Source organism: Schistocerca gregaria, chromosome 3 (genome assembly GCF_023897955.1).
Source record: "Schistocerca gregaria isolate iqSchGreg1 chromosome 3, iqSchGreg1.2, whole genome shotgun sequence".
NCBI lineage: Eukaryota > Metazoa > Arthropoda > Insecta > Orthoptera > Acrididae > Schistocerca > Schistocerca gregaria.
In genome coordinates this window covers 720749839-720774770 of record NC_064922.1, presented here as the reverse complement: position 1 = coordinate 720774770, position 24932 = coordinate 720749839, and the positions used below count along the sequence as shown (strand labels likewise).

The window sequence follows — 24932 nt, the reverse complement described above, 5'->3', positions numbered from 1 at the left end:
CTGCACGATCCGTTACAGCCATGCGGATAAGATGCCTGTCATCTCGACTGCTAGTGATACGAGGCCGTTTGAATCCAGCACGGCGTTCCGTATTACCCACCTGAACCAACCGATTCAATATTCTGGTAACAGTCATTGGATTTCTACCAACGCGAGCAGCAATCGTGATAGGCTACAATCCGACCTTCATCAAAGTCGGAAACGTGATGGTACGCATTTCTGCTCCTTACACGAGGCCTCACAACAACGTTTCACCAGGCAACGCCGGTCAACTGCTGTTTGTGTGTGAGAAATCGGTTGGAAACTTTCCTCATGTCAGCACGTTGTAGGTGTCGCCACCGGCGCCAACCTTGTATGAATGCTCTGAAAAGCCAATCAATTGCATATCACAGCATCTTCTTCATGTCGGTTAAATTTCGCGTCTGTAGCACGTCATCTTCGTGGTGTAGCAATTTTAATGGCCAGTAGTGTAGATTATAACAGCGGTACCTGTGCGTTATCCCGTTGGAACAAAAACCACGGAATGTTGTTCATAAACTCCAGCATAACAAGTCGACTCCAGACCAGTGCGTCTGGCACATAGATAGGTTGGCTACAAGCACTCAGCTGGCCTCCTTCTATCCTACTTAGGGCCATCACTGGCACCGAAGCAGATCCAGCCCTCACCAGAAACACTGGCAGAGCTCTCCAATGCGCTCTCGCTCGCCACTACTAAAGTTGCAAATGGCGGCATTTTGGGGTCAGTGCATTGTAAGCCACGGGTCGTCTGTCTCGGAGCATTCCTTGAAGTAGCTCATTTTTAGCGTTTTACTGTATCACTATGGTTCCAGCTGCTGTTGAAATTGCTACTTCAGATTCAGTACGGTGCCCCACGGCAGTATTCTTACGGTTATACATTTTTGTGACCACCACTGACAGCAGTTATTGGCAGATACTACATTCCTGCCAAGTTGCTTGCAGTATTGCTGAAGGAACATCCAGCTTTTCGTAGTCCACTTACAGGACCTTGCTGAAACTCAGTGGCATGTCGATAATGGCATCTTTGTCGCCTGAAAGTCATTCTTAACATTAACTCACTGTATCCAGTCTCAAAGGTAACTAATGCTCACAGCTATCACAGCGTGGATTTAAAGGAAATCAGATTTGCACTGTCTTTGTGGCGCTATTAGCGCCACTTTTATGTGAGTAGAGATAATGTGGATTGGACATAATTTTTCAGATGGAGAAACACGCCTACCAACTTTCGTTTATGTTACGCAGTTCCTTCTTGGTGCTGCGATTATTTTTTCCATCAGTGTAGGTCTTAGGTCACTAGTGACAGTAATGCAATAAGATCCCTTGCAAGTTGTTAGAACAGCAAGAATGATGTGACGCTGTCCAACTGATGACTTTAAATTATTATCGAAATTTAGTGACAAAACCACGAATCTCATCTGTGAGACATACCTTCGACACCTAAGTTCTTTAGCTAGCATTCTTGTCGTTCTTTGTACCCGTGGAGTCAGTATGACATCACAAGCAAGTTGTAAACATATATTTCCAGTGTTTTCGAATCTATTGTTTTCAAAATATATGTATTTATTCCTCTGAGTAAGATATATCCAATGATGTTTTGCTGGTTTTTATTTATATACGAACAAAAATTTATTCAAAGCCTTCTGCTCTAGCACTGGAGCCTGAAGACCACTGTTTAAAATGTTTGTTTCTTTCTTGAATGTTGTATTAAACAACAGTAATGTTTTTTCCATGTTAGTTCAATAAAATAGTGGTGATGTACTCCGTTTAAATTACTTGGGAGCTTCATGACCCCAGTGGCACTTACTGAAACAAAAACATTCTGGTATTAGGAGGCTTAAACAGGTGTAATAATCATTTGTAACTCTACAAAGTTGTATATATGGTCATATTCCTAGTACATATGTAAAACATGTGACACGAAATAGACATAATATTATTTCATTATTTTTCTGTCTCACTTGCACTAAAAATAATTTGAGTTAACGATGACTAAATCCAAACGTTACACCTTGAAATTCTGAAGGTTTTAATTAAATACCATTTGTACTTTTTAGGTTATGGGTTTAGAAGTCACGGATTTTTAAAGTTGAATAGTGGCATGTCACTTGAAATGTGAAATTATTATTTCGTTAATAATTTCGGAACCATCGTGGTAATTGTTCGATGACGTACGGAATTATTCCAAACTAGTCACCATTCACCCAGATTGTCAGTGCAGCTAATACAGAAATATAAAGAAATAATAACATTGGACACAGTTGCTGATCCTTCAGTGAACACGAAGGTAGAATACTGGAGAAGTGTAAACGTACACTCATGTGTTTAATTATATTTTTTTCTTTCATATTCGTATTAACACTTGTACAATACGTTTTCATTAATGATTCTTGCACAAGACACAATTAATCGAACACTCCGCCCCTACCGCCCCGTCATCAGTTAACTGCGAAAATGAACGCTGTACCTTAGTTCTGTGTCTCCATGGCTTCATAAAAACCTTCGACTATTTGTGCTGAAATATGGAACAGTTTAACGACAGAAACGTAAACAGGTGCAGACAGTTTTATTTGCAGAGGAACACACAGACTGTTACAACAGCTCCAGAGTGCCATGCTAAACGCCACTGGTCTCGGTTATCCAGGAGCGCAGGTAGGCAACGTTGGAGTAGACGCCAGGGTAGCGAGCGTCGGCGCACCCGGAACCAAAGGAGACGATGCCGTATTGCGTGTTGCCGGCCACCAGGGGCCCACCGCTGTCGCCCTGGCACGCGTCCTTGCCGCCCTCAGGCTCGCCGGCGCAGATCATGCGCTCCGTGATCTCCGTGGTGTAGGCGGCGTTGCAGTCCTCACGCGACACGATGGTGGTGGTGACGGCCTGCAGCTGCCACGCGCTCAACCCGTCCTCCTTGAGGGCGCCCCAACCTGTCACGTCCACCTGGCTGCCGACCGGCGGCTCCGACGTCGCCAGCGCCACCGGCTGCCAAAACACATTGATTGCATCAGTGGTGTGGACAGTGCCTTGGAAAAAGTCTTGAATTTTGTCTTTGGTAAGGAAACTGGACTGTTTTTGACAGCTAATGTGTTGTGTCCTCCACTGAGAAAGTTTTTTCTGCATCTGAATACAGAAGGAGAAAACGAAGGAAATAGTCTGCAACGAGGACAGAAGGAACTATAGGGGAATGATCACCTTTTTAACGTCTGGGCAATGTTTCAATAGCTTAGAGTGAAACCAATAATTCACGTGGGATCACTCTAGAACGATCCAGCTAAAAAAATCATCGTTGTAAATCACGTGATTGTGTTACTTGAGGGGACACAGTTAGTTCGACAACCTAATACTCCTTGTTGTCCTGCTAGAAGTCTTTGAAAATGTAAGAGAAGATGAATACTTGTTGTGTACGTCGTTGTTGAATCCCTGAGATTTAAGTTTGTAGGAGCAACCTCTCTGGTCTATACCCAACTGAACATTGGTCGTAATTTTCAGTATTTTAATAATTTCCATAGCAACAGAGGTTGAAGAAAAAGGCCAACCAGTTGCAATAAATCTTTGTTTTGCAACTGGGCGGCTGATTTTTTCAATCTCTTTAGATTTACACAGTTGCTTATCGCAGCCATGTTTAAGATCTATAACAGTTGCGAGAAGCATTTCAGACAGAATGTCAAACAACAGTGAACCTATCGGACACTTTCAGCTCGAGTAGTCTGTCTTGGGTATGAACACATGTATCTGGGCTATCATAGTAGTGCCTTACTTCTGATGTTGCCCTTGGCTTGATTAACTCATAGTGTATTTTTACGATCCTATTGCAGTTGAAAGTTTCGAATTTCGCATAATATTTCGATTATTAGGACGGTCGTCGATATACCGCATGCAATACAGAATCGTAAAATACTTTTAAGTTATGAATCCTTGATTGGGTTGACACTGTGTTCAATTTTTCTTGTGTGTCTACGTAAGAACCACATTCAACAAGTTCTTCATATCGTTTTGCATATCATGTCTCTGTCTGCCCGTACACCTCCACTACAACTTCCATCGGCAGGACAATTATTGGTGGATGTCATGGCAGAGGTCATTGGAAATACAACTAAGTTTCTTCGTGGAAGCATCATTCGCTAACAGAGCAATTAATTACTTTTTTATTATTCGCTTTGTACATTTATTCTTCTAATGCATGATAAGTATCCATTTGACCCCTTAGCAAAGGAGCTGTCTTTCGAATTTCTTGTAAATAGTTGTCTGTTGAGCGCCACCGTAGCTGAAGTAATCCTTGTTTCTGAAATAAACCGCTTTCAACTGTATATGAACTTTTATAGGAACGTTTACGATTTCATGATGTCAACCCACAGCTTCAGATATACATATGCCAATAAAATACTGAAGCCCTGATACAGGAAGGAGGGAGACTGAACCTTCTCAAAATGAAATGTTGTAATCCCCAACAAAGACGCCGTGCTTGTTGAGGGTAACAGTATTTTAATTTTGAGAAGGTTGAGTCCCCCAGCTTCCCGTATCAGGGCTTAAATATTTACTGACATATGTATTTGAAGTTGTTGTTTGACATCACGAAACTGGTCGTATTCCTATAGACGTGGTTGTACAACTGAAAACAGTTTATTTCAGATTACTTACTTATAGCTGATACAAGTGGTCTGTCACGTTGCCAAGGTTACTGGCAACAGTAAGCAGTTCGGAACAATTGCACTCATTGTTTAGAAGTCACTCGTGCTCTGAAAGCAGCACCTGAGAATTATTTGCAAAGTTTGCTGTATTTTAGTGTTTCAAATGCCTCTACTTTACAATGTTTATATATATTACTGTAAAATGTAAATAGTTGATAACACATACATACTACACAGTGTACAGTACTATATTATGTCTTTTGGACTCGCATGCGTGCACGCATGTCCGAAGGAACAGGCACTGCAGACCATCTACTGCTCTGTTAAACTGAAGACATGAATTCACAAACTGAGAGAAGGACTATACATTTTCTGTTCAAAATACACTCCTGGAAATGGAAAAAAGAACACATTGACACCGGTGTGTCAGACCCACCATACTTGCTCCGGACACTGCGAGAGGGCTGTACAAGCAAAGATCACACGCACGGCACAGCGGACACACCAGGAACCGCGGTGTTGGCCGTCGAATGGCTCTAGCTGCGCAGCATTTCTGCATCGCCGCCGTCAGTGTCAGCCCGTTTGCCGTGGCCTACGGAGCTCCATCGCAGTCTTTAACTCTGGTAGCATGCCGCGACAGCGTGGACGTGAACCGTATGTGCAGTTGACGGACTTTCAGCAAGGGCGTATAGTGGGCATCCGAGAGGCCGGGTGGACGTACCGCCGAATTGCTCAACACGTGGGGCGTGAGGTCTCCACAGTACATCGATGTTGTCGCCAGTGGTCGGCGGAAGGTGCACGTGCCCGTCGACCTGGGACCGGACCGCAGCGACGCGCTGATGCAGGCCAAGACCGTAGGATCCTACGCAGTGCCGTAGGGGACCGCACCGCCACTTCCCAGCAAATTAGGGACACTGTTGTTCCTGGGGTATCAGCGAGGACCATTCGCAACCGTCTTCATGAAGCTCGGCTACGGTCCCGCACATCGTTAGGCCGTCTTCCGTTCACGCCCCAACATCTTGCAGCCCGCCTCCAGTGGTGTCACGACAGGCGTGAATGGAGGGACGAATGGAGACGTGTCGTCTCCAGCGATGAGAGTCGCTTCTGCCTTGGTGCCAATGATGGTCGTATGCGTGTTTGGCGCCGTGCAGGTGAGCGCCACAATCAGGACTGCATACGACCGACGCATACAGGGCCAACACCCGGCATCATGGTGTGGGGAGCGATCTCCCACACTGGCCGTACACCTCTGGTGATCGTCGAGGGGACACTGAATAGTGCACAGTACATCCAAACCGTCATCTAACCCATAGTTCTACCATTCCTAGACCGGCCAGGGAACTTGCTGTTCCAACAGGACAATGTATGTCCGCATGTATCCCGTGCCACCCAACTCTCTCTAGAAGGTGTAAGTCAACTACCGTGGCCAGCAAGATCTCCGAATCTGTCCCGCATTGACCATGTTTGGGACTGGATGAAGCGTCGTCTCACCCGGTCAGCACGTCCAGCACGAACGCTGGTCCAACTGAGGCGCCAGCTGGAAATGGCATGGCAAGCCGTTTCACAGGACTACATCCAGCATCTCTACGATCGTCTCCATTGGAGAATAGCAGCCTGCATTGCTGCCAAATGTGGATATACACTGTACTAGTGCCGACATTGTGTATGCTCTGTTGCCTGTGTCTATGTGCCTGTGGTTCTGTCAGTGTGATCATGTGATGTATCTGACCCCAGGAATGTGTCAGTAAAGTTTCCCCTTCCTGGGACAATGAATTCACGGTGTTCCTATTTCAATTTCCAGGAGTGTATTAACTTACTTCATTGGGCCCAAAGTAATTTCACGTAGGTGTAAGTACCATGACGCAACATATCTTTTAATATTTTCGTAGATCTGAATCAGGCATCCATTCGCATGACCAGAAAGCAAATACATATACTTGTAAGAAACATTCATAAAATGGCCTTTTGTTCAACGGAAAAACATAGTAAATCTACGACCCTAAAATGCGGTGTGCTTATGTCCATGGGGAGAAGAAATGAAAGATAAATTTTCATCACAAAATTATAATAAGAAATGTTACGGCCTCAAATGAAGAGGAAAGTGAATAATCCTCGACTCCAAAAGAGTTTTGTAAACATCAAGACATGCTTTGGAATGACCAGCAAAGATTGGCCCATTGTGAAGGCCGGAAGATCACGAAAACAAAGATGCTTCATGTGCATCACACAACCAGACGGAAGAAAATGCTCTAACACATTGCAAATGCGGAAAAAATTGCAAATAACATTAATTATTTGCAGAGTATTTTAACTATCAAAACTTTCAGTGCTGACGCAATTAAATCAGACGGTTCTTGTTTAGTTACTGTTACAAAGGCAAAACATATGCATTTTTCTTTTTATTGTCAATGCCACAAATGAATTCAAAGAAATTTCTCCAAAATTTCACATGTTTCTCCAAAGGACATTGACAATTTTATGTGGAAAACTAAATCACCTAATATTAAGAGTGCAATAACAATTCATCTTAACTATATATACGACAGTGGGTATATGGAACGAGTATTCTGTGAGGAGGGACACTTTTGTGACAACGTGACAGAAGAAAAAACCGGGGACGACAGGAAAGATGAAGGACATCCAGTATTAGAATCAGTATTTAGAGAGCTTTGGAAGACCTAAAAATCAAATGAGGCATAAGCGATGGGTAATATTCCATAAGAATATTAAAAATCATTTGGGGAACGGGCACACGCAGACTCTGGTGAGAAGGAAGTATTTTATTGGCTTTCGGATAAACATCATCCACACAATTCCGAAGCGGAAAAACTATCGTACACTTAGCTTAGCAGCTCATGTATCCAAGTTACTGACGAGAACGGTACGCAGAAGAATTGAAAAGAAAACCGAGGATCTGTTAAGTGAAGATCAGTTAGGCTTAGGAAAGTCAAAGCCACCAGAGAGGTAGTTCTGACGTTGCGTTTGATAATGGAAACAAGACTGAAGAAAACTTACGGAGAAAGCGCTCTGAAATGTCAGACGCTGCTAGATATTCGAAATTCTGAGACAAAAGCAATCTATGAAGGAAGACGGGCCATTTACAATAGGTAAAAGAATTAAGAGAGAACAGTACGAGTGTAACACCAAGAACACCAAAAAGTGTGTGAGACGTGGATGTAGTCTTTCCTTCCGGCTGTTCAATGTCAAAATAAAAGAAAGGTTCAAGATTGGGATTAAGATTCAAGGTGAAAGGATATGAAACAAAAGATTTGTTGATGACATTCCTATCCTCAATTGTATGGACTGAGAGTAAATATGAAAGAAATAAGAATTAGTAGAAACAAGAACAGCAAGAAACTTAACATCAAGCTTGATGATCACGAAATAGAAGAAGGAGCAATATTACCAATTTACGGATGGAGCAAGTAGGACGTCAAAAGCAGACTAACACTGGCAAAAAAGGCATTCCAGGCCAAGACAAGTCTACGAACATTGAAGACAGGCCTTAATTTGAGGAAGAAATTTTTGAGAACGTACGCTTGGAGCAGAGTATTGTATGGGAAAACCGGAACAGAAGACATGTAGCATTTGAGACGCGCTACTACAGACGAAAGTTGAATTAGGTGGAATAATGACGTAAGACATGTGAAGGTTCTGCACAGAGTCGAAGAGGAAAGGAGCATGGGGAAAACATTGACAAGGAGAAGGCGCGAGATAATAGGACATCTGACTAGTCAGAAGACTGACGACTCAAAAAGAAAAAAAAAAAGAACTAACCTGGACATTGGTACCAAACTCAATCGTGTCCTTGGTTTGCATGAGGCCGATGTCGTAGTCTATGGTGACCCAGCTGAAGCTGGAGTGGAAGTACTTAGCGGCCGCCTTGTAGATGGTGCCGCCGCTGCCCCTCGTGGAGGACCCGGCGCGCACCGACAGGCCGAACAGCGGGAATCCGTCGAGGCAGTGGGCCGCGGTCAGCACCCAGGTGTCGCTGATGATGGAGCCACCGCAGTTGTGCCACCACGAGTAGCGCACCGACACCTGCCACGGGTACTCGGAGATGTCGACGTCGTGGCCGCCTACGATGCGCCCCTGACTGCCACCCACGCTTCTCCTAGGGGCGGAAAAGGAGGGCGGTGCGGCCAAAGCAGCCGATAGGCAGAGTGCGACGGCGACTATCGCGGGCTTCGGCATGTTGCTGGGTGCCGCATCAGTTCTGGCTGCGCTTATATCAGTTCCGCTATCTGCTCTGCACGCGAGGGAAAGCCACTTTCACACACGTGCGCCGACCTTGCTCCTTAATCTGTCATCCATTAATTCTGTCTCAAAACACATCAATTACGCCTTACACTGCGAAAGATAATATCACCAAGAAACAACTATTTTATGTTTAATTAAACAAACCGTAATTTCCGTAACTACCATAAGGTCCGTAGCTTCATTTTCCACTGTGTGTCACGGAAATACAACCGTTCAATGCCCAGTTTGTAACGTAATTTTTTTGTGGAAAATAACAGACAGAATTGACAAATGAATATTTTACAGAGTTGGCTGGTACCCAGTGTCAGATACCACTCCATCAATACTGCCAAGTCTGCCACTTACTCGAGAACATATTACATAAGTGTAACTGATAAGCAAGAATGAAAATCATTTTAAAAGGCAGTTTTGAGCGTTTCAAGACTAATTTTTACGAAGAACATCGGAACAACACCAAACAACCACAATCGTCAGTAAAATATTTATTTAGATAACCGGTTCGTTAAGACTTTGTCACCATCTTCGGATCTTCAACTTCACATTTCACACGATCTCTGACACCTGCGAACTGCATCGTGTCATATTGCATTCCATCAAAAACAGTGGTATAACACAAGAATGCACTACTAGACATAAATCGACTTAAAGTGTTTTACAAAACATATACTGAAACAGTATTAATATCCTTTAAATTTCAAGTAAATAATTTGCCAATAAATTCAACTGTAGTCTATGCAACAGTAATGTAGTATACATCGGTTTCTACTACAAATATGTTAAAGAAACTACTTTACAACAAACAACACACAAGGTAGTGACGTTTGTGAAAGGCTGTTTCATCAACACTAATAGCGAATAATCTTGATGGTAGACATATTGTACAATACTTCAGATAAACTAGCAGTGCCACTCCTAACTCGGTGTTAACACATTTTGTAGAAAATACTGACTGGAGTGCGGCACTCTCTTCTCCTTTGTCAATAGCTCTTCTCTTCATGTAGTGTCTGTTGTGTATTCCGAAGGACTTGGACAATTCCAGAAGGACAATGCGAATCCCACATGTCCAGAATTGCTACAGAGTGGCTCCTGGAATAATCTGCTGAGTTACAACAAGTCTGCTGGCCACCAAACACCCCAGAGATGAACATTATTGAGAAAATCAGGGATGTCTTGCAACGTGCTGTTCAGAAGATATCTACATCCCCCAGTACTCTTACGAATTTATGCACAGACCTGCAGGATTCCTGGTGTCAGTTTCGTCCAGCCTACTTCAGACATTAGTTGAGTACGTGCCACTTCGTGTTACAACACTTCTGCGTGCACGCGAAGTCCTAGACTATATTAGTCAGCCGTAACAGTTTCTTTGCCTGTACAGTGTAGATTGAGAGTAAATTGATCAAACAAGAAAGTAGTGAGACTTAGCAGAAGTGAGAAAAGTAAGAAACTTAGCATCAAAAATGGGGTCACATCGTAAGCGAAGTTAAGGAAGTTTGCAATCTATACAGCAAAATACGTCTTGAAACTTCCTGGCAGATTAAAACTGTGTGCCGGACCGAGACTCCTACTCGGGACCTTTGCCGTTTGCGGGCAAGTGCTCTACCAACTGAGCTACCCAAGCACGACTCACGCCCCGTCCTCACAGCTTCAATCCTGCCAGTACCTCGTCTCCTACCTTCCAAACTTAACAGAAGCTCTCCCGCGAACCTTGCAGAACTAGCTCTCCTGAAAGAAAGGATATTGCGGAGACATGGCTTAGCCACAGCCTGGGGGATGTTTCCAGAATGAGATATTCACTCTGCAGCGCAGTGTGTGCTGATATGAAACTTCCTGGCAGATTAAAACTGTGTGCCGGACCGAGACTCGAACTCGGGACATTTGCCTTTCGCGGGCAATAGCAGAATTTTAAAAATTATTTGTACTGATACGGTAAGGTATGAGCAAGTTGTTCACATAACTGGAGAACACAGAAGTATATTGAGAATATTGACAAGAAGAAGGGACAGGTTTATAGGGCAGGAGTTAAGACATAAGGTATTAACTTCCAAGGTACTAAAGGGAGCTGCAGAGGAAGCCAGATATTTGAGTACAACCAGGAAACAATTGAGAGAGTAGGGTGTATTTGCTACTTTGAGACCAAAAGGATGTCACAGCAGAGGAATTCGTGGTGGGTCGAGCCAAACTTGTCAGAAGACTGAAAAAGATATACTAAAAAAGTTACAGCATCTGCCTAACTCACTATCACGGCATGATAATCTAAGCCATCGATAGTAGCATGCCGAAATAGTTCTACGTCGAATACTTGCCTCTCGGGGATTATATGACCTGCATAGTGGTACTTCACAAGTCCACTTTTGGACTGTTGTCATACACAGCTTTCCTTTCTACAGCTGAATCTTTCAGTTTATTTCAAACATCAAAAAATTTTTGCGTTACCCCAGCTCCCAGAACTCCTGAAGACAGACAGATGTTATAACACAGACACAGTATCTTTGGCTGTTCAGATATGCCACTAAATCTGCCCGAAAATGTAAACAACCGTGCATGACCGGCACCTATTATCTTATTGCTTTATTCACGCCACTTTTAAGACAAGGGGAAAAAACTGTTACTCCACCAATTCTTTTGGATCAATCCAGTGAGACAATTCAACTGGTGCTGACGATTTGTTGAAGGCTCTACCAGTCACAATTTTCGAGGGTATCTGGGCTTCTTTCTAATTGTTACAGATACGCATTAAACGGAATTGTAACACTGCCATCATTGCCTCATATTACAGCAAAATTGTAACAACCTACGTTACATTATCCGATAAAAAGTATCCTGCTACTCAGCATACTCAGCATTGCACATTGCTGTGGGCATTTATAACCTTAAACTTAATAATAGCTTGAAATCTACTGAGGACACTTGAAATGAGATTTCGTAACGTCTGTGGAGCAGTGGCAGCACGTTCCTCCTTACTACACTAAGTAAGAGGAGATAGTGATATTGGTTACTGGGTTCTGGAGCTGAGTCCATGTTCTGTACTATATCAGTTGTGTTCCGTTGTATTCAAGTTGTGACTGTGAGCAGACCAGTCCATTTCAGGAATGTTACTGTGGAAGAAAAGTCATCATTTCGGAGTTTCGCGAGTTGCCCACGAAGTAGAGATGCAATAACCGACGATTGGAACACTCTACAGGTCTGCACCTGGTAGGGGTGTTAGAATATATGAAAACGGAAATGCAAATGTTCTATTACGATATAGTAGAGATCCGTGAAGTGAAATGTAAAGAAGATAAGGACTCTCGAATACAATCGGCAGAAAATGATATAACAGTAGCTGGATTCGTAGGATGGGAAGGTAGGGCAGACAGCGTGTTACTATGAACAGTTCAGTGATAGTATTGTTTCCATCAGAATCATCAGAGAAATAAATCCGTGTACAACTGTTCAAGAATATCGTATATATGTCAAAATCGCAAGCGGAAGATGAAGAGATACAGTATATTGGGTCACTAAACTGATAATTAAGTACGTAAGTCATGTGGCTTTGGAGTGCGGGTGTACGGGAAGAAGTACAAGAGTGATTTCCGGTAGAATATGAGACTGGTAGTAGAACTGAGAGAGAAGAAAAACTGAGTTCTGTAATCAGTTTGAGATGGTGAAAGCGAATAGTTTGTTGCAAAATCATAGGCAGAGGACGCATACTGGAAAAAGTCCCAGAGATACGGAAAGATTCCAATTGGATAAAATATGGAGAAGCTGACTTTAAGTCGTTTCCGAATTAAGTCGTTTCCGAATCAAGTTCCCTTATCTAACCCTGATACCTTAAGCCATCCCCGTCCTCCCTGTAAATTTCTAATTTCACATTATCAATCTGTATAATAAAGGCAAGGTGTAAAATATAACTACAAAACTGAATTTTGTGTTGACGATATAAATTTTTTAATGTTTCAAAAGGCTCTCCAAAGTTTTCCGTAAGTTTAAGCAAATGCAAGTTATATATAAAAAAATATACCGTACAGAAGCACACCACCATAAAGAGTAAAAATAATGATTGTACCACACGTTTGAAATACTGGGAGATAAGAATAAACTGGTTAGGAATATGGAAAAGAATATTGTCATATCACAGGTAGAAGCAAATCACAAGTTCACTCTGGAATAATTACCGACGTGAGCGATTACCAGACTTGAATGGAAGTAAAGTAAGAAACATAGCTCGAAGCTCAAATTTCCATGCTAACAAGCTCTGGCGAGTCTTACGAACTGACATGTATCAACCAGTCCTACATTTACTAAACCGTAAATTGACTACTCATAAACTTTATGCAGACTCGATGAATAGTGCTGCAGATTTATCGTCACTAACATGATGACTACGGAAACAAAGGGATCAATGTACAAGCATTAGTCGTGAGACAACTGGATGTATGTTGTGAACTGATTACTTCTGTATCAGCGAGTCATCATCGTGAAAGGTACAGAGCTCGACACGCAAGCCAAATCAAAGAATGTGTGACCAGAGTTTTTCCCGCCGTATACTGTGTTCAAATAACTTAACTGAATGCAGCCGGGTGAAATCGTCGAGAACTGCCGATGTTTCGACAGGTGACTATTCTGTTGTTTTCAAGGCATGTAGCCTTCAAAATGATACAGTGATCACCTGCCGAAACATGGGCTGGTATCGACGAAGTCACCAGGCTGCATTCCAGTAAGTTACTGCAAGAAATGCAAGACTGCTAGTTGTCGAATAGACCAATCTATCTCTCCAGCCCTGCTAGTGGCCAAATAGCTGAAAAGAATCTTGATAACTACTGTGGTGCTCCTCTCGATAACCCACAGATACAATTAGAGAACTAGATGTAAAGTTTGTAGCAATTACTGGATTTTATAATAACTTTTCAATACCCACTACTTTAGAGGTTGGTCCAAGCCCATTCTTTAGCTGTCTCTCCCTATTGGCTTCCTGTGGGCCGATCCTTGCGGCAAGCAGTATAAAGCTGTAAATTCCTCCACTCTCTACTGAGTCCCACACAGTGTTTTTCAGAAAACAGGCATCCTGCATCACCAAAGACGTACACAAAACGTATTGAAGGTGAAGCCAATATGACGAAAAAATAAACTGAACGATCATTCAAACTTTAATACTGAAATTGCTCTCCACCCCCCGAAATCAATAAAAACTCTCATTTGAGAAAATGGTAAGATTAGCTGTTGAGTTTGTTATCTGCAGTGAAGGTGAAGAAGAACTGACGATTGTGTTGAATGAAATGAACGGTCTGATGAGAAATGAATATGGATGTAGAGTAAACCGGAAAACGATAAATTTGATGAAAGGCAGGAGACATGAGAATGGCGACAAGCTTAATATCTATGTTGATGATCAGAAAGTAAATAAAGCTTAGGAATTCTGCTAGCTCGGAAGCGAAATAACTCATAAGGGGCGGATCAAGAGGACTCAAAAAGTATATTAGCACGGGCAAAGAGAGCATTCTTGGCAAAATGAAGTCTATTAATATGAACATAATACATAATTTGAGGAATAAGGTTCTTGGAATATACGCTTTGAGCACAGTATTGTATTGAACTATTTTGGGAATATCAGAAGAAAATCGAGGCCTTTGAGATTTGGTGCTAGGGAAGAATATTGAAAATTAGGTGGACTGATAAGGTATGGAATATGGAGTTTCGACGCAGAATTGTCGAGGAAGGGAATACATGAAAAACACTGGCAAGATGGAGGGACATCAGGAAAAAATTACACGCCATAGAGGGAGCTTTAGAGCGTAAAATATGTAGCGGGAGATCGAGTCTGGAATACATCCAACTAATAATTGAGTGCGCTGGAGTCAAGAGCTGAATAGGTGGCACCAAAGAAAAATTCGTTGTGGGTTGCATCACACCAGTCAGAAGACTGCAGACTCAAAAAAGGCACTTAATGTAATATATTGCCAGAGAAGAGCGTTGAAATGACATTGACAGATCTTGATGTGAGTCGCTAAGAAAAGAGGATGAGTGAAGGTGGAGAGAGTGAATACTGTCGTGTGTAATGAGGGATGGCACGTTTATTGCTACAGCGTTACATGCTGTTTCTTATGTGTTTTGCATGGGCTACAAGTTTAATGGAATTACGGATCGAAGTGATTCTTGTTAGAAAAAGATTAGCTCAGAAGCTAATTATGAGATGAATACGAAATCAGAACAGTAAAGAGACACGTGTTCTAAGTGCTCTCTTGGGGACGTTTGGCACGGACTATGAAGTTATACTATGAATGTATTGAAGTATATGTTGACATCCACTATCATCAAGCCCAAGTTAGAAACGAGAATACAAGTATGACTAAAGTTAGTGTCAGTCATTTCCACATCCAATTACTATTTTCCATATTAAATTCTTCCTCAGGGGGCCTATTTATCTATAGCTAGAAGGCTTAGTGAGTACCAGTTGGGCAGAGAACACACGAGTAAGGGAGAAAGTCCAGCGTCACGCCATTAAGAGGACCGCAGAGGTTTCAAAGAAGGTTACCTTGATAGGGTAAATAAAGCAAATTAAATTAGCTTCATTAAAAATTACATAAGATAGAATTAAATTACCTCGAACGCCATCTCGGAGTTGAAACTCACGGGTAGAATGCTGGAAAAGTATTTTGTATGCAGGCATAACTCCGTCAAAGAGGTCCCACCCATTTTGTGTTCTAAATGACAAGAAGAGGTAGTATTGGGTTTTTAAAGTGAACAGACGTCTTGCGCCGAAGGGAAATGCTGCGAGCAGACAATGAAGAGCGGACGTTAATGGCGCTCTGTACAGGGTCACCATTCTGTGAAAGGCTTGACCAGAAGTAATGTAAAGATAGAAATTCTGATGCGAAGTAACACGGAAGATCACCCGACGCTTTTGTGTTTAAGAACATGGCACTCACAGTCGTCAGAATGGTGCCAAGTTAACTGTTCTTTTGTGGACTGTGTCATAAAACAGCAAGGGCTGCTGGATGAAATCTAGAGTGGGAGAAGAGGAACCACTCTGCTTTCTTGCAGGGATCTGAGTGGCTGAAAACGCAAGACAGGATGGTGGGTTGTCCGTTTATAAATTCAAACAATAAAGGCTAATACATATTCTGGAAGGGAGATTGTTGTGGCATTCGAACGACCAAATTCTTCAGCACTCGAAAGAATCACTTCCATGCGCACCCAAAACCAATCAAAAGTTGAAAATTCCGCTTTTCGCTAAGAGTGGTCTCTGGAAGTTATACATAAATACTCTGCGATCCATCCTGAAACGCCTGGCGGAGGGTACCCAGTACCATCATCAGTCACTTCCTTTCCTGTTCCACTCGCAAGCATAGTGAAGGAAAAGTGACTGTCTATATGCCTTCGCATGAGCCCTAATTTCAGGGGTCTTATTCTTCGTGGTCCTTAAGCGTGATGTATGTGGGAGGAAGCAGAATCGTTCTGTTGCCAGCTTCAAATGCTGGTTCTCCAGATGTTCTCAGTAGTGTTCCCCGAAAAGAACGTCGCCTTGCCCCCAGTGGTTCCCATCTGACATCCTGAAGCACATACACTTGCATTCTGTTTGAAGTTACGTGCAAGGCATCTCGCAGGCCCTACCTAAGCGGCTTCTACGTCTTCCTTTAATCCGACCTGGTACGGACCCCAGACACTCGAGCAGTACTCAAAACGAGGTCATACTATGTCCTATATGTGGTCTCACAGATGAACCAGGCTTTCCTTTAAGTCTCCCAGTTAACCGGATTCAACCTTTTGCCTTCCCTACCACAATCAGATAGTTCAAATGGCTTCACATCTGAAGTCATCAGTCCCCTAGAACTTAGAACGACTTGAACCTAACTAACCTAAGGACATCACATACATCCATGCCTGAGGCAGGATTCGGCCAGCCCTACCACAATCCTCACATGCTCGTTCAGTTTCATAACGTTTTGGAACTTACCATCAGATATGTAAAAGACATGACCGAGTAATGCTGGACACTACTAGTGCCGTATCCGAAAGTTACGCGTTTGTTTTTCCTCCCCATCTGCATTAACTTACATTATTCTACGTTTAGAGCTATCTGGCATACATTAAACTAACTGGAAATTTAGTCTAAGTCATCTGTAATCCTCCTACAGTCACTCAACTCCGACACCTTACCGTACACCACACCATCATCAGCAAACAACCGCAGATTGCTGTGCACCCCGTCAGCCAAATCATTGATGTACGTATAGAGCAACAGCGGTCTTGTCGCACTTCCCTGGTGCACTCCTCTGTGTCTTTCATGAGCGCTCACCGTCAAAGACCACATATCTGGTTCTAGAACTTTTCGACACATTCACCCACATGTGAACATATTCCATATGATTATACCTCCTTTAACAGCCTGTAATGGGGCATCGTGTCAAAGGCGCTCCGGAAATGTAGAAATAAGGAATATGCCCTTTGACCTACATCCAGGATTCGCACTATATCATGTGAGAAAAGAGCCGGCTGAGTTAAGCACCAGCAGTGCTTTCTAAGACAGTGACAATTTTTTGGCCTAAGATTTTTGGTCTCAAGAAAATATTAAAAGCGGTGGCTCGTTTTCTCACAGGTTACTACCCCTTGATGTAGGGACAGCAGTTCTAACATTTTCTTTAAACCAGCAAGATAAAACAGAGGCTCAAGTACTCACACTGAACCGTGAACACTTCCAAGTTTATCAATGGTGGATAACATGAAAATTATTATTACTATTCGCGCAAAGGTCGTGCTAGGCGCAGGATATTGAATCTTAATCCTAAGAGCAATTGAATGGAATGGACAGTGTCTTGAGAGAAGTATATAAGACGAACATCAACAAAAGGAAAACGAGGATAATGGAATGTAGTAGAATTAAGTCGGGTGATGCTGATGGAATTAGATTAGGAAATGAGACACTTAAAGTAGTATAGGAGTTTTGCTATTTGGGGAGCAAAATAATTGATGATGGTCGAAGTAGAGAGGATATAAAATTTAGACTGGCAATGGCAAGGAAAGCGTTTCTGAAGAAAAGAAATTTGTTAACATCGAGTATAGATTTAAGTGTCAGGAAGTCATTTCTGAAAATATTTGTTTGGAGTGTAGCCATGTATGGAAGTGAAACATGGACGATAACTAGCTTGGACAAGAAGAGAATAGAAGCTTTCGACATGTGGTGCTACAGAAGAATACTGAAGATAAGGTGGATAGATCACGTAACTAATGAGGAGGTATTGAATAGGATTGGGGAGAAGAGAAGTTTGTGGCACAACTTGACTAGAAGAAGGGATCGGTTGGTAGGACATGTTTTGAGGCATCAAGGGATCACAAATTTAGCATTGGAGGGCAGTGTGGAGGGTAAAAATCGTAGAGGGAGACCGAGAGATGAGTACACTAAGCAGATTCAGAAGGATGTAGGTTGCAGTAGGTACTGGGAGATGAAGAAGCTTGCACAGGATAGAGTAGCATGGAGAGCTGCATCAAACCAGTCTCAGGACTGAAGACCACAACAACTACAACTACAACATCCTATCATTAAAGGCGCGATACTTGCACTACCTTTTACCAACCGTTATCATGAGAATGGTTCTTCTGCTGCGACACTAATGGTGATTTCACGTAATGCAAGGAGAATGTAAAGATTAAAGGACTCATTTGTTGAACAATTTTACTATCAAATGGGGGTGGGGGAAGCATGAATTGAGTTCAGCAGCCTGCTCCAACGTACGTTCATAATAAGCCACGATGACAGGAGAAATGTAATTTTAGGAACGATCGCCCTATTATCAAATGCAGTTCATTTTACTAAAGGAAGGAGTTGCAGGCATGCAACTACCACTACCATGAATCAGTCACAGACTAACAAAGATGTCACTGGGGGTGCATCGCCCCAACTGTACACGTAAAACCTACAGTCTTATAACCCGGAAAAATTGCGTACACCGTATTTAAGGATCTAAGCTACAGTGCACGTCAGCGCTCATACTTACCAAATCTTCATCTTCTGGAAGGTGCAATGCCAGTCTTATGCACGGTCACACTAGAACTGCCCGACTGCCTCTTGGTCACTATCAACCCGCGGAGGACGGTTCGCGCCCACCCGCGAATAATTGGAGGGCACCTGAACTGTCTAGTCAGAGGGCCGTTATCTCACAGGGAGGCGACCTTTCGACGTTAAAAACGAGCAGAAAAAGCAGTTATAAGGTAGGTAAGGCAGGTTGGGGAACTGAGAACAGGAGAAACTTTGGCCACCACTGAGCGTTCAAACTACTCCACGTGTTACCCTGGCCATCGTAAAAAGGGTGGGCAACGGGAAGCCATCATGGCTGCTAGGAAGAATGCTGTCCTCACCCATAAATAACGAAAATTTCTAGCGCCAAATTCTTCTCACACATCAAATAAATTAGGCAACCCATAGATATTATTAAAGGGCCTGAATTATTATTACCGAATACCAGAACTCTGGGATTAAAAATATGAAATACGAGCACTTAATGGTGAATTACGTGCACGTCTTTCAATATATTGTATTCAAACTGAGAATATTTTCAAGGATTCTGCTGCTAACCGGTATTAGACTTACTGGTCTAATTTTTTTGGGCCCGTTATTTTGCCCTTCTTATACACAAATGTCACCTGCGCTTTCGTCCAGTCGCTTGGGACTTTGTGGGGCGAGAGGTTTGCGGGCTAGGTAGGGAGCATTAGAGCGCTCTTTGGAAAATAAAACTGGGACTCCATCCAAACTGGGTGACTTATTTCTTTTCAACTCTTTCAGTTATTTCTCTACTTCCATCTGATAAAGGTTCAGCTTAGAGAAGCACATCGAATCCAGACGCTGGGAGAGAGCCTTTTTCAATGCAGGCCTGCTAACCTCGAATTTTCAGCCATCACAGCCGTTACTCAGATGGTTAGCAGCAAACAGTTTCTAGACGCACTCTGTGAAATAACGGAGTTCACAAGGAGTTGTTTGACGATTACAAAGATGGATTACGATAGCAATCTGTAATATGTTTGATGTAAGACCATTCCGGCATTTTCTTCAGGAGCTAGAATAAGTTCAGGTGACAGGAGCGGAGGTGACAGTCTGCTTTGTAACGTTTTGCTTTCAAGCAGTCCGACATGAATAAGGGAATGAGAAATGGAGCGCGAAATATCCACCTCAAAGATACAGAAATCAATGGACCTCTCGGAACCAACGTGGACAGTGGGGACGACGAAACTGGACAGATGAATGACGAAATAATGTGACCAGAGACAGTCAATACAGGCAGTCATCAGAAATAGGAGAGATAGTAATCCAAACCCGGGAGAAATCAGTGAAATGAGGAACAAGGAAACGGTCAGATAATTTACTAGTGGCTCATGCTACGACTTCACCGGAAGATTTTTCAATGTTAACAGGAGCCTTGTTTGGAAATTTCATTAAATTGAAGAAAACGTTAACAAAAAACGTAAAGAAATTTTACAATAGGACAGATGTTATTATCTACCGGATTAAACACATAAATATGGGCAGTACCAAAGAACCATGTGTGCTGTACATGTGCTCAATCAAGAAAGGACGTGAATACATGATTCTTTCTGTATTTCATTCTTTCCTCTGTGACTGAACGTTCGTCAACCACCGCGCGTCGTTCACGAAGTAGATCTACCTCCCAATAATGTTTTGAACGTATTTACCTCGATCCCATTACCGGAGCGTTTTCAAGATGCTGTTCCTATAATTCCGTTTTAAACAAGTATTAATACTCAATGAACTTTCCTTGTGTACTTGTGATTAACATAAAGCAAACAGCAAATTGTAATAGACAGGGTTGTCTAAAGGTCTTTATTGCGTCCCGTACTTTGATGAAACTACTTCCAATCTGATCATTATTACGAGCTACCGTACCCATGTTTTACGTATTCTAGGGACACACCTGTTTAATTAATTAAATTCAATAATTCATCCGTTGAGTGAAACTTGTAATTAAATTCTACAGGTGTGAGCTGATTATGGGTAAGGTCATCCGTTGCATGGTTTTCTGACGTCCACAGGGATATGTCAGCGGCTCAGCAGTAACGTCAAGTTTTGAATTGTAAATTGTAATGAAGTGGAACGAGTCATATTATATTGACAGCACCTTTTACTAGCATTATGAAGATTTAACTACGTGTTTATCTTTTACAAGTGATTAAAGCTATTGCATGGGTGAGTTAGTAACTACCACCCACGACCTTGTACATTTCACGGTATAGAATTTCTTTTGCAGACGAGAGGATTTGTCAAAGAAGACATTTTTCAGTTTATTTCTAGTTTTACTTTTCTGTGTATGAGGCACATTATATTACTGGGCAAGCAAATAAAACGTTTGGTGGCAGCTCTGAGAAACCCTTTTCGTACTAAAGACAACCTTAATGGGCCTTAATGAAGGACATACCTCTCTGGACAACATCATTACTACAAGAACTGTTTTTTGACACTAACCATTTGCTGTGAACTACACACATAAATTTATTATCCTGATTCATCCAGCTTACTAACAGCAAAGAAAATAATATAAAAACAACGATATCTGAACAGTTGTGAAAAATGTTTCGTAAGCACAATGGCACTGTTAAACGTTATGTTTTCCTGTGTGAAACATGACTGGGCTACATCGGTGACCGTAGAAACTACAGCCAACGAGGAGACTGTGCATAATTAACTTTCTATAGCATCACCATACGAGAAATCGTTTTCAAGAAGACACAACTACATCATTTCTTGATAAGGATTGTACTTTTGGTCTATCAGATAGAACATCAGACGACTACAAACCATTTCCCACTACTACATATTCTTCAACGGAGATTATAACTATTAGGAAGGTGTATAGGTGTATAGGTGTATAGTAAAAATACAATTAATTTTTGTTGAAATTACATTTACGACCTCTCACTTGTTACCGATTACACTTAATGTCGCGATACTTTAAATCAGAGTTAAAGCATTCTCAAAAATGTAAGATTGAAATTAATTTCATTTATGAAGTGCTTACTCATAGCAAAATACTGTATATTTGTGAATACTTTGTTTTTATTCATTGCTTACAGTTTAGTATGGTTATACTCCGCAATCGCTGAAAATATTCCATTTTGTGTTTTCTTCCTGTCTTACTATATATGAATGTGTAATTACAGTGTTTTTGAGTTTTACTCCTTTCTTTTGCATGTTAATGTAGACTTCCTATCGAATTACATGCTCATTCCTTCTATATGATAGTACGATCTGTATTTGTGACGTAAAGTACCTGATATTGACCCACTAGGCTACCAACGCGTACTTACACTTTAATTTGAGAAGTACGAACACTTTGACTAGAACTTGTTTACATTTCAGAACTCGTCACACAAACATCAGATCCCTACAACACTGTGGTTTTCGAGGAGACATTTGGACCAGTCAACGATCTCGACCATAATACTCTTTCGCTTCAACCATGCCTCTCGCTCTTACAATGTGCACTCGATGAAAAAAATTAAAGTTCTCATGCATGTGACTGTGATCCTTAACCGGGAGCAGATGTAAACCATTTCCTGTTTTTATGTCTCAAATGTGACTGAACGTTTGGACTGTTAGAAGACATAAGTGATTATGGGCTACCACCTTCCTCAATCGGTCTCTTCTCTTTCATTTACTGAAGGCATTCGATTTCTTAAAATAATTATTAATTTCCTCAGGAGTAGTGTGAACCATCTGTATGTTTAAATGACACGAAATTGTCATATTTATGTCTTAAAAAAGTGGTAAGATTAAATGACAACTGCCTCACTTACATTCAGGGTAGTTGTTGTCCGCCCCGATAGCTGAGTGGTCAGCGCTACAGCCTGTCAATCCAAAGGGACCGGGTTCGATTCCCGGCTGGGTCGGAGATTTTCTCCACTCAGGGACTGGGTGTTGTGTTGACCTAATCATCATCGTTTCATCCACTTCGACGCGCAAGTCGCCCAAGTGGCGTCAAATCGAAAGACTTGCACCAGGCGAGCGGTCTACCCGACGGGAGGCCCTCGTCACACGACATTTCATTTCATTTTCAGAGTAGTTGTTTACTGTAGAAACCATTGTGACATCTTGGGCTCTTATATCAACAAACTCGCGTTCATGTATTCTGTTCATGCAGTTCAATAACCATTAAATGGCTTAATGAAGTACCCAGTTTGAAGGACAAATAAATTAAAAAAGACAAAAACAGCTTTCATACTATGGTACTACAGAACCATTGTGGGACCATGCTTACCTGTTTTGGTGAAAACCAGTAATTGTTACAGTCCAAGGTCCATAACATGCACTAAATATTCGAAACATAAAATTCTATGTTTGTAGTTACTAAAAGATTACGTTCTAAATATCTCACGCTTCTTTCGTTACAAGCATATGAGGTATCCTCCACCTTTAATAATTTTTGGTCAAATCCTGCTACAGTTGACGGTCAATTATTTTTGGTTTTGAATATTAATTTTGTAGGAACATTGTCATTTTTGGAATAAGTAATGTTTTGAAGGTCCTGTTTCGTTAGGTGATCGGCGCTGTTGTTCTAACATTAAACTAGCAAATAGGTTTTTTGCAACAAGATGCGAAGCTGTTCGTGACGACTTACGGCTATTTTCATTACCGTCAATATTGGTATACACTTCACCAACAGAAAGCACCTTCAGAAATGAAGACGATAAACGGGTATTCATTGGACAAACATATTATACTAGAACTGACATGTGATTACGTTTTCACGCAATTTGGGTGCATATATCCTGACAAATCAGCATCCATAACAACCACCTCTGGCCGTAATAATGGCCTAGATACGCCTGGGCATTGAGTCAAACAGAGCTTGGATGGCGTGTACAGCTGCCCATGAATCTTCAACACGATACCACAGGTGATCAAGAGTAGTGACTAGCGTATTGTGACGAGCCAGTAGCTCGGCCACAATTGGCCAGACGTTTTCAATTGGTGAGAGGTCTGGAGAATATGCTGGCCAGGGCAGCAGTCGAACATTTTCTGCATCCAGATAGGCCGTACAGGACCTGCAACATGTGGTCATGCATTATCCTGCTGAAATGTAGGGTTTCGCAGGGATCGAATAAGGGTAGAGCCACATGTCGTAACACATCTGAAATGTAAAGTCCACTGATCAAAGTATCGTCACTGCGAACAAGAGGTGACCCAGACGTGTAACCAATGGCACCCCATACCATCACGCCAGGTCATACGCCAGTATGGCGATGACGAACACAAGCTTCCAATGTGCGTTAACCAAAATTCTCCAAACACGGATGCGACCATCATGATGCTGTAAACAGAACCTGGATTCATCAGAAAAAATAACGTTTTGCCATTCATACACGCAGGTTCGTCGTTATGTACACCATCAGAGGCGCTCCTGTGTGTGATGCAGCATCAAGGGTAACCGCAGCTATGGTCTCCGAGCTGACAGTCCATGCTGCTGTAAACGTCGTCGAACTGTTCGTGCAGATGGTTGTTGCCTTGCAAACGTTCCCATCTGTTGACTCAGGGATCGAGACGTGGCTGCACGACCCGTTACAGCCATGCGGATAAGATGCCTGTCATCTCCACTGCTATTGATACGAGGCCGTTGGGATCCAACACGGCGTTCCATATTACCCTCCTGAACCCACCGATTTCATATTCTGCTAACAGTCATTGGATCTCGATCAGCGCGAGCAGCAATGTCGCTTTACGATAAACCGCAATCGTAATAGACTACAATCCGACCTTTATCTAAGTCGTGAAGTTACGCATTGCTTCTCCTTACACGAGGCATCACAACAACATTTCACCAGGCAACGATGGTCAACTGATGTTTGCGTGTGAGAAATCGGTTGGAAACTTTCCTCATGTCAGCACGTTTTAGGTGTCGTCACCGGCGTCAACCTTGTGTGAATGCTCTGAAAAGCTAATCATTTGCATATCACAGCATCTTTTTCCTGTTGGTTAAATTTCGCGTCTGTAGCACGTCATCTTCGTGGTGTAGCAATTTATAGGCCAGTAGTGTAAATTTCATATTTATT

At 42.2% G+C, this 24932-nt stretch overlaps 1 protein-coding gene across 1 annotated transcript; it reads right to left on the bottom strand.

Annotated features, from left to right (window-relative positions):
* Positions 1-2564: 2564 nt before the first annotated feature.
* LOC126354646 (trypsin-1-like) lies at positions 2565-8836 on the bottom strand. Its single transcript, XM_050004416.1, has 2 exons — positions 8418-8836; positions 2565-2994 (listed from the first exon to the last, which is right to left on the bottom strand). Exons 1-2 carry the CDS (start codon positions 8832-8834, stop codon positions 2632-2634), a joined length of 780 nt encoding a protein of 259 aa, XP_049860373.1. The 5' UTR covers positions 8835-8836; the 3' UTR covers positions 2565-2631.
* Positions 8837-24932: the final 16096 nt, after the last annotated feature.